This window comes from Oncorhynchus mykiss, chromosome 15, assembly GCF_057628025.1.
Source record: "Oncorhynchus mykiss isolate SJ-2025 chromosome 15, ASM5762802v1, whole genome shotgun sequence".
NCBI classification, from domain to species: domain Eukaryota; kingdom Metazoa; phylum Chordata; class Actinopteri; order Salmoniformes; family Salmonidae; genus Oncorhynchus; species Oncorhynchus mykiss.
Genome location: NC_143036.1, coordinates 74,018,488 through 74,035,954, shown reverse-complemented (window position 1 = coordinate 74,035,954; position 17,467 = coordinate 74,018,488). Strand labels below are relative to the sequence as shown.

General features: G+C 45.2%; 2 protein-coding genes across 4 annotated transcripts in view; one reads left to right on the top strand and one right to left on the bottom strand.

Moving 5' to 3' along the window:
• The window catches only part of LOC149978183 (tyrosine-protein phosphatase non-receptor type 12-like), a 103,336-nt gene extending 89,746 nt beyond the window's left edge, over positions 1-13,590 (bottom strand). Inside the window, exon 1 of the mRNA XM_090201176.1 lies at positions 13,449-13,590. Within this exon, the coding sequence (XP_090057302.1) occupies positions 13,449-13,475 (27 nt within the window). The 5' untranslated portion in view covers positions 13,476-13,590. The remainder of the gene's footprint in view (positions 1-13,448) is intronic.
• The window catches only part of LOC110531900 (gamma-secretase-activating protein), a 37,094-nt gene continuing 33,181 nt past the window's right edge, over positions 13,555-17,467 (top strand). For all 3 annotated transcript variants that reach the window (XR_016486905.1, XM_090201138.1, XM_090201139.1), the window contains exons 1-9: positions 13,555-14,058; positions 14,198-14,268; positions 14,926-14,982; positions 15,257-15,326; positions 15,925-15,972; positions 16,623-16,711; positions 16,874-16,943; positions 17,106-17,155; positions 17,247-17,351. Coding sequence is in view for 2 of the 3 variants with exons in the window: in XM_090201138.1 (XP_090057264.1) it covers positions 13,971-14,058; positions 14,198-14,268; positions 14,926-14,982; positions 15,257-15,326; positions 15,925-15,972; positions 16,623-16,711; positions 16,874-16,943; positions 17,106-17,155; positions 17,247-17,351 (648 nt within the window). In the remaining variant the exon portion in view is untranslated. The remainder of the gene's footprint in view (positions 14,059-14,197; positions 14,269-14,925; positions 14,983-15,256; positions 15,327-15,924; positions 15,973-16,622; positions 16,712-16,873; positions 16,944-17,105; positions 17,156-17,246; positions 17,352-17,467) is intronic.

Sequence of the window (17,467 nt, the reverse complement as noted above, 5' to 3'; positions counted from 1 at the left end):
TCCATCACCAGCTCTATGGAACACAGACCATGGGTTATATGGCTCCCTACTGGTGGGGATTCCATCACCAGCTCTATGGAACACATACCATGGGTTATATGGCTCCCTACTGGTGGGGATTCCATCACCAGCTCTATGGAACACAGACCATGGGTTATCTCCTATAGAGCTCCATTTTTATGGAACGGTCTGCCTACCCATGTCAGAGACGCAAACTCGGTCTCAACCTTTAAGTCTCTACTGAAGACTCATCTCTTCAGTGGGTCATATGATTGAGTGTAGTCTGGCCCAGGAGTGGGAGGGTGAACGGAAAGGCTCTGGAGCAACGAACCGCCCTTGCTGTCTCTGCCTGGCCGGTTCCCCTCTTTCCACTGGGATTCTCTGCCTCTAACCCTATTACAGGGGCTGAGTCACTGGCTTACTGGGGCTCTCTCATGCCGTCCCTGGAGGGGGTGCGTCACCTGAGTGGGTTGAGTCACTGATGTGGTCATCCTGTCTGGGTTGGCGCCACCCCCCCCCCCCTTGGGTTGTGCCGTGGCGGAGGTCTTTGTGGGCTATACTCAGCCTTGTCTCAGGATGGTAAGTTGGTGGTTGAAGATATCCCTCTAGTGGTGTGGGGGCTGTGCTTTGGCAAAGTGGGTGGGGTTATATCCTTCCTGTTTGGCCCTGTCCGGGGGTGTCCTCGGAATGGGCCACAGTGTCTCCTGACCCCTCCTGTCTCAGCCTCCAGTATTTATGCTGCAGTAGTAGTTTATGTGTCGGGGGGCTAGGGTCAGTTTGTTATATCTGGAGTACTTCTCCTGTCCTATTCGGTGTCCTGTGTGAATCTAGGTGTGCGTTCTCTAATTCTCTCCTTCTCTCTTTCTCTCTCTCGGAGGACCTGAGCCCTAGGACCATGCCCCAGGACTACCTGACATGATGACTCCTTGCTGTCCCCAGTCCACCTGGCTGTGCTGCTGCTCCAGTTTCAACTGTTCTGCCTTAATATTATTCGACCATGCTGGTCATTTATGAACATTTTAACATCTTGGCCATGTTCTGTTATAATCTCCACCCGGCACAGCCAGAAGAGGACTGACTATCCCACATATGCTCTCTCTAATTCTCTCTTTCTTTCTCTCTCTTGGAGGACCTGAGCCCTAGGACCATGCCCCAGGAATACCTGACATGATGACTCCTTGCTGTCCCCAGTCCACCTGACTGTGCTGCTGCTCCAGTTTCAACTGTTCTGCCTTATTATTATTTGACCATGCTGGTCATTTATGAACATTTGAACATCTTGACCATGTTTTGTTATAATCTCCACCCAGCACAGCCAGAAGAGGACTGGCCACCCCACATAGCCTGGTTCCTCTCTAGGTTTCTTCCTAGGTTTTGGCCTTTCTAGGGAGTTTTTCCTAGCCACCGTGCTTCTACACCTGCATTGCTTGCTGTTTGGGGTTTTAGGCTGGGTTTCTGTACAGCACTTTGAGATATCAGCTGATGTACCAAGGGCTATATAAAATAAATTTGTTTTGATTTGAATTTGATTTATATGGCTCCCTACTGGTGGGGATTCCATCACCAGCTCTATAGAACACAGACCATGGGTTATATGGCTCCCTACTGGTGGGGATTCCATCACCAGCTCTATAGAACACAGACCATGGGTTATATGGCTCCCTACTGGTGGGGATTCCATCACCAGCTCTATGGAACACAGACCATGGGTTATATGGCTCCCTACTGGTGGGGATTCCATCACCAGCTCTATGGAACGCAGACCATGGGTTATATGGCTCCCTACTGGTGGGGATTCCATCGCCAGCTCTATGGAACACAGACCATGGGTTATATGGCTCCCTACTGGTGGGGATTCCATCAGAGAGGAGAGAGGAGGAGAGAAAGAGAAGGGGAGAGAGAGGAGGAGAGAAAGAGAAGGGAGGAGAGAGAGAAGGGGAGAGAGAGGAGCGAGGAGGAGAGAGAGAAGGGGTGAGAGAGAAAGAGAGACAAGGGGAGAGAGAGGAGAGGAGGAGAGGGGAGAGAGAGGAGAGAGGAGGAGAGAGGGGGGGAGAAAGAGAAGGGAGGAGAGAGAGAAGGGTAGAGAGAGGAGCGAGGAGGAGAGAGAGGAGGGGTGAGAGAGAACAGGAGGAGGAGAGAGGAGGTTCTGTCTCTCTTTGAGGGAGGAGAGGGGGATAAAGAAGAGGAAGAGAGAAAAGAGAGAGAGGAAGAGAGAGAGGAAGAGTGAGGGAAAGAGAGAGGAGGGGAGATAGAAGAGAGGAGGTGAGAGGAGTAGAAATAAGTGGAGAGGGAGGAGAGGAGGAGGAGAGAGGAGGTTCCGTATCTCTTTGTGAGAGGACGAGAGGGGGGTAGAGAAAAGGAAGAGAGAGGAGAGAGAGAATGGGAGAGAGATGAGAGGAGTAAGAGAGAGGAGGAGAGAGAGAAGGGGAGAGAGAGGAGAGAGGAGGAGAGAGAGAAGGGGAGAGAGAGGAGTAGGAGAGAGGAGAGAGATAAGGGGAGAGATGAGATAGAAGAAGAGAGAGAAGGGGAGAGAGAGGACAGGAGGAGGAGAGCGGATGTTCCATAACTCTTTGAGAGAAGATGAGAGGGGGGTAGAGAAGAGGAAGAGAGAGGAAGAGAGAGAGGAAGAGTGAGGGAAAGAAGTAGAAGGGGCGATAGAAGAGAGGAGGAGAGAGAAGAAGAGAGAGAGGAGGAGAGAGAGGAGGAGAGAGAAGAGGAGAGAGAAGAGGAGAGAGGAGGAGAGAGAAGAGGGACACAAGTAGAAGAGAGAGAAATGTCCTGGTGGTCCATCATCAGAGAGATACTGTATGTATAACAGATCATAAACACAGCACAGTATCCACTTCATCATATTTTGCAAGGCAACATGATTCTAATGTAATCAGCAACAATCGTGTGTGTTTGTGTGTGTGTGTGTCCAAGTGTGTACGGGTGCGTGGACTCAAGGTCTTTAACAGGGACCTTATGGTCCTCTCTCATCCCCCCGTTCTCTCTTTCTCTCTCTCTTGGGTGTAAAAGCAGGAATGCAGCCGTCAGGGAATACAAGGCAGACCAGCTGAGCGGTGGAATGCTCTGACAAGCCCTAACAAAGCCCAGAAGAGGGAGGCTCCCCTGCACACACACACACACACACACACACACACACACACACACACACACACACACACACACACACACACACACACACACACACACACACCCTGTCACCCAGGACCACCAGCTTTCTCCTGACACCTTACATGTCTACTTAGAACCTACAGTACATTTTGGGTGTTTCGTAAAAGTGCCAGCTTGCACATGTGTGGTCAATGCTATACCTTTTGCAAGATTTCACAACACAGAGCACACCCTTTCATAGCAGCTCCAGCTCCCAGCCAACCAGAGAGAGGTGCTCCCAGCCAGGCAGACAGAGAGAGGTGAACATGAAACTGCCTGCTGTAGATATGTGGAGGGTAAAATATCTGCCCCCAGGCTATAAAACATGGTACAGAGGTGTGTTTCACAATGCAGGTCTTTTCATGGCAAACAGCTCTCCTATCTCTATAGCTCTACAGCATGTCTTCATAGTGCTCCTCTCCTCCTCTCCTCCTCTCCTATCTCTATAGCTCTACAGTATGTCTTCATAGTGCTCCTCCTCTCCTCCTCTCCTATCTCTATAGCTCTACAGTATGTCTTCATAGTGCTCCTCCTCTCCTCCTCTCCTATCTCTATAGCTCTACAGTATGTCTTCATAGTGCTCCTCCTCTCCTCCTCTCCTATCTCTATAGCTCTACAGTATGTCTTCATAGTGCTCCTCCTCTCCTCCTCTCCTATCTCTATAGCTCTACAGTATGTCTTCATAGTGCTCCTCCTCTCCTCCTCTCCTATCTCTATAGCTCTACAGTATGTCTTCATAGTGCTCCTCCTCTCCTCCTCTCCTATCTCTATAGCTCTACAGTATGTCTTCATAGTGCTCCTCCTCTCCTCCTCTCCTATCTCTACAGTATGTCCTCATAGTGCTCCTCCTCTCCCATCTCTACAGTGTCCTCATAGTGCACCTCCTCTCCTCCTCTCCTCCTCTCCCATCTCTACAGTATGTCCTCATAGTGCACCTCCTCTCCTCCTCTCCTCCTCTCCCATCTCTACAGTATGTCCTCATAGTGCTCCTCCTCTCCTATCTCTACAGTGTCCTCATCGTGCTCCTCCTCTCCTCCTCTCCTATCTCTCCTATGTCTACAGCATGTCCTCATCGTGCTCCTCCTCTCCTCCTCTCCCATCTCTCCTATCTCTACAGCATGTCCTCATAGTGCTCCTCCTTTCCTATCTCTCCTATGTCTACAGTATGTCCCCATAGTGCTCCTCCTCTCCTATCTCTCCTATGTCTACAGAATGTCCCCATAGTGCTCCTCCTCTCCTCCTCTCCTATCTCTACAGCATGTCCTCATAGTGCACCTCCTCTCCTATCTCTCCTATCTCTACAGCATGTCCTCATAGTACTCCTCCTCTCCTATCTCTCCGATCTCTACAGCATGTCCTCATAGTGCTCCTCCTCTCCTCCTCTGCTATGTCTACAGCATGTCCTCATAGTGCTCCTCCTCTCCTATCTCTCCGATCTCTACAGCATGTCCTCATAGTGCTCCTCCTCTCCTCCTCTCCTATGTCTACAGCATGTCCTCATAGGAGAGGAGGAGAGGAGGAGCACTATCTCTCCGATCTCTACAGCATGTCCTCATAGTGCTCCTCCTCTCCTATCTCTCCTATGTCTACAGCATGTCCTCATAGTGCTCCTCCTCTCCTATCTCTACAGCATGTCCTCATAGTGCTCCTCCTCTCCCATCTCTCCTATCTCTACAGCATGTCCTCATAGTGCTCCTCCTCTCCTATCTCTTCGATCTCTACAGCATGTCCTCATAGTGCTCCTCCTCTCCTATCTCTCCTATGTCTACAGAATGTCCCCATAGTGCTCCTCCTCTCCTATCTCTCCGATCTCTACAGCATGTCCTCATAGTGCTCCTCCTCTCCTCCTCTCCTATGTCTACAGCATGTCCTCATAGTGCTCCTCCTCTCCTCCTCTCCTATCTCTCCGATCTCTACAGCATGTCCTCATAGTGCTCCTCCTCTCCTATCTCTCCTATGTCTACAGCATGTCCTCATAGTGCTCCTCCTCTCCTATCTCTACAGCATGTCCTCATAGTGCTCCTCCTCTCCTATCTCTCCGATCTCTACAGCATGTCCTCATAGTGCTCCTCCTCTCCTCCTCTCCTATGTCTACAGCATGTCCTCATAGTGCTCCTCCTCTCCTATCTCTTCGATCTCTACAGCATGTCCTCATAGTGCTCCTCCTCTCCTATCTCTCCTATGTCTACAGAATGTCCCCATAGTGCTCCTCCTCTCCTCCTCTCCTATCTCTACAGCATGTCCTCATAGTGCTCCTCCTCTCCTCCTCTCCTATGTCTACAGCATGTCCTCATAGTGCTCCTTCTCTCCTCCTCTCCTATGTCTACAGCATGTCCTCATAGTGCTCCTCCTCTCCTATCTCTCCTATCTCTACAGCATGTCCTCATAGTGCTCCTCCTCTCCTCCTCTCCTATCTCTCCTATGTCTACAGAATGTCCCCATAGTGCTCCTCCTCTCCTCCTCTCCTATCTCTCCTATGTCTACAGCATGTCTTCATAGTGCTCCTTCTCTCCTCCTCTCCTATGTCTACAGCATGTCCTCATAGTGCTCCTCCTCTCCTATCTCTCCTATGTCTACAGAATGTCCCCATAGTGCTCCTCCTCTCCTCCTCTCCTATCTCTACTCTATTATTGTTATTGTTGTTATTATTATTATTATTATTATTGTTATTATTATTACTATTATTATTATTATTATTATTATTATTGTTATTATTATTATTGTTATTGTTATTATTATTATTGTTATTGTTATTATTGTTATTATTATTATTGTTATTGTTATTATTATTATTGTTATTATTATTATTGTTATTATTATTATTATTGTTATTATTGTTGTTATCATTATTGTTGTTATTGTTGTTATTATTATTGTTATTATTATTATTGGTATTATTATTATTGGTATTATTATTATTATTGTTATTATTATTATTGTTATTGTTATTATTATTATTGTTATTATTATTATTGTTATTATTATTATTGTTATTATTATTATTGGTATTATTATTATTGGTATTATTATTATTATTGTTATTATTATTATTGTTATTGTTATTATTATTATTGTTATTATTATTATTGTTATTATTATTATTATTGTTATTATTGTTGTTATCATTATTGTTGTTATTGTTGTTATTATTATTATTATTATTTGATATGACCTTTATTTAAGCAGGGGTCATGCTGAGACCACCCCAAGTGTCTTTCACAGACGAGCCCTGCATGAACACATCAACAAACAATAATCACACTATCTATATAAACATCAATTACACTATACTTAAGCAATCAGGCCCCAGGGGGTGTGGTATACGGCCAATATACCACGGCTAAGGCTTGGTCTTAAGCACGACGCAACGCGGAGTGTCTGGATACAGCCCTTAGCTGTGGTATATTGGCCATATACCACCGACCTCTGAGATGCCTTATTGCTATTATAAACTGGTTACCAACGTAATTAAAGCAGCAAAAATACATGTTTTGTCATACCCCTGGTATACAGTATGATACACCACAGCTGTCAGCCAATCAGCATTCAGGGCTCAAACCACCCAGTTTATAAATACAGTGCCAGAAAGTATTCAGACCCCTTGACCCCTTATTCTAACACTGATTAAAAAGCAATCTACACGCATTACCCCATAATGACAAAGCGAAAACAGGCTTTTAGAAATGTTTGATCATTTATTTAAAATAAAAAACAGAAATATTGTATTTACATAAGTATTCAGACCTTTTGCTATGTGATTCGAAATTGAGCTCAGGTGCATCCTGTTTCCATTGATCATCCTTGAGATGTTTCTACAACTTGATTGGAGTCCACCTGTGGTAAATTCAATTGATTGGACATGATTTGGAAAGGCACACAGCTGTCTGTATAAGGTCCCACAGGTGACAGTGCATGTCAGAGCAAAAACCAAGTCATGAGGTGGAAGGAATTGTCCGTAGAGCTCCTAAACAGGATTGTGTCGAGGCACAGATCTGGGGAATATGTCTGCAGTGTTGAAGGTCCCCAAGAACACAGTCTGTGAGAACACAGCTCTCACAGAACACAGCTCTCACAGAACACAGCTCTCACAGACTCTTCCTAGAGCTGGCTGCCCGGACAAACTGAACAATCAGGGGAGAAGGGCCTTGGTCAGGGAGGTGACCAAGTCCCGATGGTCACTCTGACAGAGCTCTAGAGTTCCTCTGCGGGGATGGGAGAACCTTCCAGAAGGAAAACCATCTCTGCAGCACTTCATCAATCAGGCCTCTATGGTAGAGTGGCCAGACGGAAGCCACTCCTCAGTAAAAGCCAGGACCACAGACTGGGGTGAAGGTTCACCTTCCAACAGGACAACGATGCTAAGCACACAGCCAATACAATGCAGGAGTGGCTTCGGGACATGTCATTGAGTGTCCCAGCCAGAGCCCTGACTTCAACCCGATCGAACATCTCTGGAGAGACCTGAAAATAGCTGTGCCGCAATGCTCCCCATCCAACCTGGCAGAGCTTGAGAGGATCTGCAGTGAGGAATGGGAGAAACTCCCCAAATACAGGTGTGCCAAGCCTGTAGCATCATACCCAAGAAGACTTGAGGCTGTAATCGCTGCCAAAGATGCTTCAACAAAGTACTGAGTAAAGGGTCTGAATACTTCTGTAAATCTGATAATACATTAGTTATACATTTTTTCTCAAAAATGTCTATAAACCAGTTTTTTCTTTGTCATTATGGGGTATCGTGTGTAGACTGACGAGGGGAAAAATCTATTTAATATTTGTTTTAATAAGGCTGTAACGTAATTGTTTTCTTCTAAAAAGTCAAGGGGTCTGAATACTTTCCAAATGTACAGGATCTATAGAAAAATAAATTACACTATTCATACACCAATTACACTATACCTATATACACATCAATTACACTATACCTATATACACATCAATTACACTATACCCATATACACATCAATTACACTATACCTATATACACATCAATTACACTATACCTATTTACACATCAATTACACTATACCTATATACACATCAATTACACTATACCTATATACACATCAATTACACTATACCTATATACACATCAATTACACTATACCTATATACACATCAATTACACTATACCTATATACACATCAATTACACTATACCTATATACACATCAATTACACTATACCTATATACACATCAATTACACTATACCTATATACACATCAATTACACTATACCTATATACACATCAATTACACTATACTTGCAGTACAAACATAAAGACATGCAATGTGTCAACGCAGAGACACACTGGGTTCAGTATGGGCTCTCTGTAAATGATATCCCTACCAGATACAGAAGACTGTAGGAATATCAATGGTTCTGGAACTATCAAAAGATAGAAGAACGGTCAGCAAAGAGATGGAAGAGGCTGCAACACTCCTAACCTTCACTGAATCCAGGTGCCTTGAGTTGACAGAAAGAGAGATGGAAGAGGCTGCAACACTCTTAACCTTCACTGAATCCAGGTGCCTTGAGTTGACAGAAAGAGAGATGGAAGAGGCTGCAACACTCTTAACCTTCACTGAATCCAGGTGCCTTGAGTTGACAGAGGCCTCTGGAACAGAATCCTTTCTTGTTCATATTTTGGAAACCTAAACAGAATGGGAGTCCATATTCACCCACACAAAGAATAAAAACAACATGGGAGTCCATATTCACCCACACAAAGAACAGAAACAACATGGGAGTCCATATTCACCCACACAAAGAACAGAAACAACATGGGAGTCCATATTCACCCACACAAAGAACAGAAACAACATGGGAGTCCATATTCACCCACACAAAGAACAGAAACAACATGGGAGTCCATATTCACCCACACAAAGAACAGAAACAACATGGGAGTCCATATTCACCCACACAAAGAACAGAAACAACATGGGAGTCCATATTCACCCACACAAAGAACAGAAACAACATGGGAGTCCATATTCACCCACACAAAGAATAGAAACAACATGGGAGTCCATATTCACCCACGCAAAGAACAGAAACAACATGGGAGTCCATATTCACCCACACAAAGAATAGAAACAACATGGGAGTCCATATTCACCCACACAAAGAACAGAAACAGAGGGGTAGTGGGAGCGTGGGTGTGGATTGGGCTTAGGGAGTGGTGCTGTGGCTTATGTGGCATTGGGTGCTATGTGTGTGTGTGTGTGTGTGTGTGTGTGTGTGTATAGTGACACCCTCTATGTGACCCACACCAACCCCTCAGACTCCAGGCTGCCTGTGTCTGTCCTAAATCATATGTCTGTTTCATTCTTAACTCTCTGATTTTCACCACACACACACACACACACACACACACACACACACACACACACACACACACACACACACACACACACACACACACAACAGGGGCCCGTCCACCACGACTGTCTCTCCCATTCTGCTGAGAGCCAGATGGAGGCGGTCGGTCCCTCTGTCAGATTTAGAACCTCCATATAATTGCTGCCCCGGCCTGTATATGTGAGAGCTGTGTGTGTGTGTGTGTGTGTGTGTATCTGTGTGTGTGTGTTTGTGACCTGTGTGTGCATGTATCTGTGTGTGTGTTTGTGAGCCTTGTGCGCGTGTGTGTGTGTGTGTGTGTGTGTGTGTGTGTGTGTGTGTGTGTGTGTGTGTGTGTGTGTGTGTGTGTGTGTGTGTGTGTGTGTGTGTGTGTGTGTGTGTGTATGTGTGTGTGTGTGAGAGAGCCATGTGTCGTGTAAGCCATGTGTGTGTATTCTGTGTTTTTCCAAGGTCCTGCACGGCCATGGGAGGAAGAGTCCCTCACGGACTGAAACTGAACCGCAGTTCTGAACAGAAACACAAACACATGAGAACCCACTGGCAGAACAGAACCAGCTGGAACAGGCCATCCATCAAACAATAATGGAACTGAAAACTCAAACTAAAGAAAGACGTGCCCACCCCCCTACCCCACCCCGACGTGCCCACCCCCCTACCCCACCCCGACGTGCCCACCACCCTACCCACCCCGACGTGCCCACCCTCTACCCCACCCCGACGTGCCCACCACCCTACCCCACCCCGACGGGCCCACCACCCTACCCACCCCGACGTGCCCACCCCCTACCCCACCCCGACGTGCCCACCCCCTACCCCACCCCGACGTGCCCACCACCCTACCCCACCCCGACGTGCCCACCACCCTACCCCACCCCGACGTGCCCACCCTGTCGAGAGGATGGCGATGGTGTGGTGGCATGAGTGCCGCCATGCCTCAATCCAGACCCACAGTGTGTCTGAAATAGCACCACGATCCCTATATAGTACACTACTTTTGACCAGAGGGCACATAGGGCCCTAATCAAAAAGTAGTGCACTATATAGGGAACAGGGTGCCATTTTAGATGCCGCCACAGACTATCCTGTCTTCAGGAAGCGCTGTCTGGTTGGCTGCAGCAGTGTTATTCCTGGGTTAGCTGTTGTTAGGCTGTGAATCACCGACCTCATCTGGGGTGTGTTGGTCTCTGGGTCAGAGGAGACATTGGTCTCTCTAGTCTTCTATGAACACTGAACACACATCTGCTTGAAATGCAGAGATTTTGGTTTTCATCAAACTGAGCAATATTTTTAGAACGTTCAACAGAGGTTGAATGAAAGGTCAAGTGCATGTTATGAATGACAACTGTACGGTTCTAGGTTTGCATCTTAAATGGCATCCTATTCCCTAAAGAGCACCATATTCCCTAAAGAGCACCCTATTCCCTAAATGGCATCCTATTCCCTAAAGAGCATCCTATTCCCTAAATGGCATCCTATTCCCTAAATGGCATCCTATTCCCTAAAGAGCATCCTATTCCCTAAATGGCATCCTATTCCCTAAATGGCACCCTATTCCCTAAATGGCACCCTATTCCCTAAATGGCACCCTATTCCCTAAATGGCACCCTATTCCCTAAATGGCACCCTATTCCCTAAATGGCATCCTATTTGTTACGGTTTTCTTCTATCAAAAGAGAGGAGGACCAAAATGCAGCGTGGTTATTCATAAACATCTTTAATAAAAGATGAAAAATACAAACAGTATACAAAAACAATAACCGTGAAAAACCGAAACAGCCCTATCTGGTGCAACAGAGACAGGAACAATCACCCACCAAACACTCAAAGAATATGGCTGCCTAAATATGGTTCCCAATCAGAGACAACGATAAACACCTGCCTCTGATTGAGAACCACTCTAGGCAACCATAGACTAACCTAGACTACTTCATTAAACCACAATCCCATAACCTACAAAAAAAACCCTAGACAAAACACACCACATAAATAACCCATGTCACACCCTGGCCTGACCAAAATAATAAAGAAAACACAAAATACTAAGGCCAGGGCGTGACACTATTCCCTAAATAGCATCCTATTCCCTAAATAGCATCCTATTCCCTAAACGGCACCCTATTCCCTAAATGGCACCGTATTACCTAAATGGCACCCTATTCCCTAAATGGCACCCTATTCCCTAAATGCATTCCTATTCCCTAAATGGCACCCTATTCCCTAAATGCATTCCTATTCCCTAAATGCATTCCTATTCCCTAAATGGCACCCTATTCCTTATACAGATAGGGATGTATCAAAGCCTGAAACACACTGGTCTGGTATGAAGGCTTGGCAGTAAGGAAACTCACACTGACAGTATGTCCAGTCATAGTTCAATTCAAATAAATTCCCTCCTAATGAGGACATTGACTCACAAAATCTACAAAACCAACATTCCCCACATGCACAGTGAGTACCAGTCATTACTGAGTCACACCAGCTCAACAATAGAATGAAGCCATGTCCAATGCAGGTACGGACCATTGTAGATACACTCACCATCACTTCTATACACTGTAGGTACACAAGCTGATCCTAGACCTGTGCCTACAGGAAACTACAACAATGTACACTCTCAGGGCCGTCTCTAGGACCTCCCAGGAAGTCAACCATACACCAGGAAGAGGATGTTAATTACTGTAAGATAATTGGACATTATATGAGTCATGTTGATGGTAACTCAGTTATAATGTGTCTAGAGTCATGTTGATGGTAACTCAGTTATAATGTGTCATGTTGATGGTAACTCAGTTATAATGTGTCTAGAGTCATGTTGATGGTACATCAGTTATAATGTGTCTAGAGTCATGTTGATGGTAACTCAGTTATAATGTGTCTAGAGTCATGTTGATGGTAACTCAGTTATAATGTGTCATGTTGATGGTAACTCAGTTATAATGTGTCTAGAGTCATGTTGATGGTACATCAGTTATAATGTGTCTAGAGTCATGTTGATGGTAACTCAGTTATAATGTGTCTAGAGTCATGTTGATGGTAACTCAGTTATAATGTGTCATGTTGATGGTAACTCAGTTATAATGTGTCTAGAGTCATGTTGATGGTAACTCAGTTATAATGTGTCTAGAGTCATGTTGATGGTAACTCAGTTATAATGTGTCTAGAGTCATGTTGATGGTATATCAGTTATAATGTGTCTAGAGTCATGTTGATGGTAACTCAGTTATAATGTGTCTAGAGTCATGTTGATGGTATATCAGTTATAATGTGTCTAGAGTCATGTTGATGGTATCTCAGTAGTTGTAGCTGATGCAATACCTAATAATCTGAGCAGTTTCACACGTTTCCATTTGAAATGTATACTAAGTGCTAGAGAGAGGAGTCACTACAGATCCTGGTTGGATTCCAGGCTGTATCACCACCGGCCGTGATTGGGAGTCCCATAGGGCGGCGCACAATTGGCCCAGCGTCGTCCGGGTTAGAGGTTTGGTAGGCAGTCAATACAAATAAGAATTTGTTCTTAACTGACTTGCCTAGTTAAGTAAAGGTTAAATAAATTAATAAACAAGTTACTGTAGGTTCATTCAGAACAGTGTTCATTCAGAACAGTGTTCATTCAGAACAGTGTTCATTCAGAACAGTGTTCGGCTCGCATTAGGTTTTCTATACACTACCGCCACCGTGTGGGTACAAAGCTAGGTTGCAGATTTGATGAAAATAGAACTTGAGACAGTGCTGATATAACTAGCCTAATTTATTGTCAGGTAGTATTACATAGCGCTAAAACTAGTAGATTGAATGGTCAATGGGGTAACCTTTTCAATAATAGGATACAATGCATGAGGGACACAAAGACACCAACATAGCAAAACGAAGATAAAGTAGGCTGTTGTGAATGTTAAATAAATAGCCTTCTGTGTTTGTGTATGTTTTACCCTCTGGTGGTCGCACAGCACCTCCATTCCTTGATTTTATATGTCGTCCATAATCAGGTGACACCCAGCCCAGGCAGGCAGCAAAGGCGGTGAGATAGTCTGAGCCACCGGAGTGATCGCTTGTCCGGCCTATCAGAGCGGGCGTCTCCGCTGTCTGACCCGAGAGGGAGGGCTCTATGAAGAGGGCACAGCGAGCTGTGAATATTGTTCGGTGTGAAGTTGAGTAAATTACTGTATGGCTGCAGATCTTAAGGGAAGTGATTCCCTTTCAAATCACGCCTTCTGCTTTGTTTTCGGTGCGTAAAACACTGCTTAAACGGCTACTGGACTATCATCACAACGTTATTTACAACTATCACATGATGCTGCATTGTATGTCAAGTTGTAACTTCAGGCTATAGGGATGGCGTCTTCCGGATAGTGTGAAATCGCGGAGGCTCTAATTGAAGGCATTTCTTCATAAGTGTTGGATGCATAATAGACGTGGAAATCAGTAAGTTGTGGAGGAAGGCAACCGCACACATGTTGCAACTAAGCGCAACTTTCGATTTGCAGCAGGATGTGGTGTCAAGTATATTTAAGAAAGAGGCGACTGTAGGAATGATCAAAGGTAAGAGCTATCTGGTTGTATCGCTCGACCGATATCCAAAACGTATACTTTGTGCCTTTACGCACAAGGTGACAATGTGTGACAAATACCATGATAGTAGTGACACATGTAATGGCAAAATGTATTTTTTCCACTACAGAATACTCAGGGATCGTTGACACTCGGATCCTCAACATTGAAAGGGATGGAGGAGTCCTCTACTCCTGGAAAGTAAGTGGACACTGGGCAAGGGGCATTCACATAGCATTATAATGGGTATGTCAAGCGTGACGTTCCACACATAACCAACAGTGTGCTCTTCGGGATTGTGGTGGGGACATTCTCTCTGTCTAGGGTGCATCCCAATGGCACCCTATACCCTATAGTGCAGCATCCCAATGGCACCCTATTCCCTATAGTGCAGCATCCCAATGGCACCCTATACCCTATAGTGCAGCATCCCAATGGCACCCTATTCCCTATAGTGCAGCATCCCAATGGCACCCTATTCCCTATAGTGCAGCATCCCAATGGCACCCTATTCCCTATAGTGCACTACTTTTGACCAGGGCCCATGGGGATCTGGGACGTAGGCTCCAAATAGAAGCCCAAAGACTCATGACAGACCACTGCAGCTGAATAAGATACTGGTTAAGAGCTACTGGTTAAGAGCTACTGGTTAAGAGCTACTGGTTAAGAGCTACTGGTTAAGAGGTATTCCGTTTCTTTATAACATAGAGTTGTTCATAAAGTATCCTCAGACTGTGAGGGAGTGTTAAGCCCCACATAGACAGCTGAGATGTCATGGGCATAAGTATAGGTCATTACACACACACACAGTCATTATGAGCCGTAATGGCTTTCCTCCTCCCTCCTCTCATCTCTCAGGGGGAAACAGGCACCACCAGGATCGGGAAATACGACCCCAATACCAGACTGAATAAGGTAGAGCTTCCTCTGTGTGGGTGTGTGTGTGACTGTGTGTGTTTGACTGTGAGTGTGTGACAATAAGAGTGAGTGAGTGGGTGAGTATGTGTGTATAGGCCAGTCCATAGTCTTAATGGAATGTGAGGTTACTCCTAGTACACTGCCTGATCACCACCAGCTGTTTGTAGTGTTCATCATGGGCCCTAACCCCTCTCCCCTGTCCCCTTACCCCTAACCCCTGTCCCCTTACCCCTTTCACCTCTCCCCTAACCCCTCTCTCCTCTCTTCACAGCTCCTCTACACATTTGACAAGCAGGTGTGTGTCAGCAGCTGTTCTCTGAATAAGGAGGAGACTCTGCTGGGTAAGGACCTGTTCATGGACTTAGAAATAGAATGTGTAGAACATAGAGATACTTTAATTGTTCTATTGAATTCTATGGTGTAGAACAGATAAAACTCTAGAATCCATGGTATTCTAATTCTATGGTGTAGAACAGATAAAACTCTAGAATCCATGGTATTCTAATTCTATGGTGTAGAACAGATAAAACTCTAGAATCCATGGTATTCTAATTCTATGGTGTAGAACAGATAACTCTAGAATCCATGGTATTCTATGGTGTAGAACAGATAAAACTCTAGAATCCATGGTATTCTAATTCTATGTGACACACATGCGTAGTACAAAGACACACAGACAGTGAAACAAGGATCCTCACTAAAGTGTTGAGCCAGTGTCTCCTCCCCTAGTGTGTCAGTGTTAGACTAGATACAGGTTTTCCTACATACAGTCTACTGACATTTCCAGTCCAAGATTGTGATCACCCCGTGGGAGAATCTTATCATCACGAGAGAGGAACAATGTCTTGTGACTGAGCCGACAGCCAAGAGCCATTGTATTGAAGTCACGTCACTGAACCCACATCACCTCACATACTTGTCTTTTAATCTCATTTTTAGCGGTCAGTTTGGCACAGAGGACAAGAACAGAGGAGCGCCTCAGACCAGGTACCTGTCTCCCCTTGGCTCGACCCCCCCCCCCCACACACACACACACACACTGACACACACACACCTCCCAACTCTGATACAAACAAACACAGAAGCTGAAGATTAGAGAAATGCAACTGGACAGAAAACCATGTAAATCTACAGTATGTTATGAAGAGGGAAGTGGTAAGCTATATCCTGGTTCTCTCTGAGCCTTTAGGGAGACAGACCCGTGGCTGTATTCACTACAACTCTAATAGTCAGATGGGTAACATTCAGGATGTTATGAAGAGGGAAGTGGTAAGCTATATCCTGCTGTTAACTAGCTCTCTGTTTCCCTCTGGTTCTCTCTGAGCCTTTAGGGAGACAGACCTGTGGCTGTATTCACTACAACTCTAATAGTCAGATGGGTAACATTCAGGATGTTATGAAGTATCTATCCACACATGCACCACAGGTTTTTAAGTGTTTCAAGTGTAGTCTACACGACAGGTTCAAACTGTACACAACTATTGGCTGTAGGCCGCACTATACCGGTCACCTGTGTGTGTTGGAATGAGCAGCAGTGATCACAAGGGCAGCACAGGCACTGAAGCAGTTTTCTGCTGTTTCAGGTCAGTGAAGTTAATCATTACCATATATAACACCTTTCAATTGTCTACTCCTAGTTTCACAATGTCTGACCCTCCTCATTGAGATCCATCCCATTAACAACACTAAGGTCCTGAAGGCTGTCGACTGCCGGGTCAGAGTTCAGGTATAGAGCTATATTGTCTTGTACTTGGACTCTACTGTACTCTTATCAGTTACACCTATTACAGTAAGCTTCCCCTCGGTTGTTATTACATGGATGTAACAATGTGCTATAACCTGGTTCTACTACGAAGAATGTTAACCAGTCATCTTTGTTTTCATACAGTTCCTCCATCCAGACACAGAGAGGGACTCCGTGCTGGAGAGTCACCTGCTGCTGGTAGCAGAAGATGGCTGTGAGTATCTGGGAGGTGAAGTGGTGTCGAATCTCTGAGGGTCACAGCTTTTAACTATGATGGTACAAAGACATTAGATGACACTGTTCTCTGTTTTTGGAAGGGTAGGGCCACTGGGCCTTTCAGGGTTTAGGCTTTGAACTTTGACCTTTGACCTTTCAGATGTGGAGCAGCTTCATGTGATGCTGGTCAGACAAGAGGGTTACAGAGTGGTAAGAAACACTGTCACAGACTATAGAGAGCTGGAATGGAATGCAACTGTTCCGTAGTGACATCACTTCCTGTTGACTGGTGTTCTAACAGGTGATGTTGAACCCAGAGTCCCTGGCCAAAGACAGGGTGGCAGAGGAGTTCAGCTGGGTCCAGTGGGACAGCCAGACACAGAGACTCTTCTACCTCACACACAGGGTAACATACCATATATACAGTACCAGTCAAAAGTTTGGACACCTACTCATTCAAGGGTTTTTCTATATTTTTACTATTTTCTACATTGAAGAATAATAGTGAAGACATCAACACTA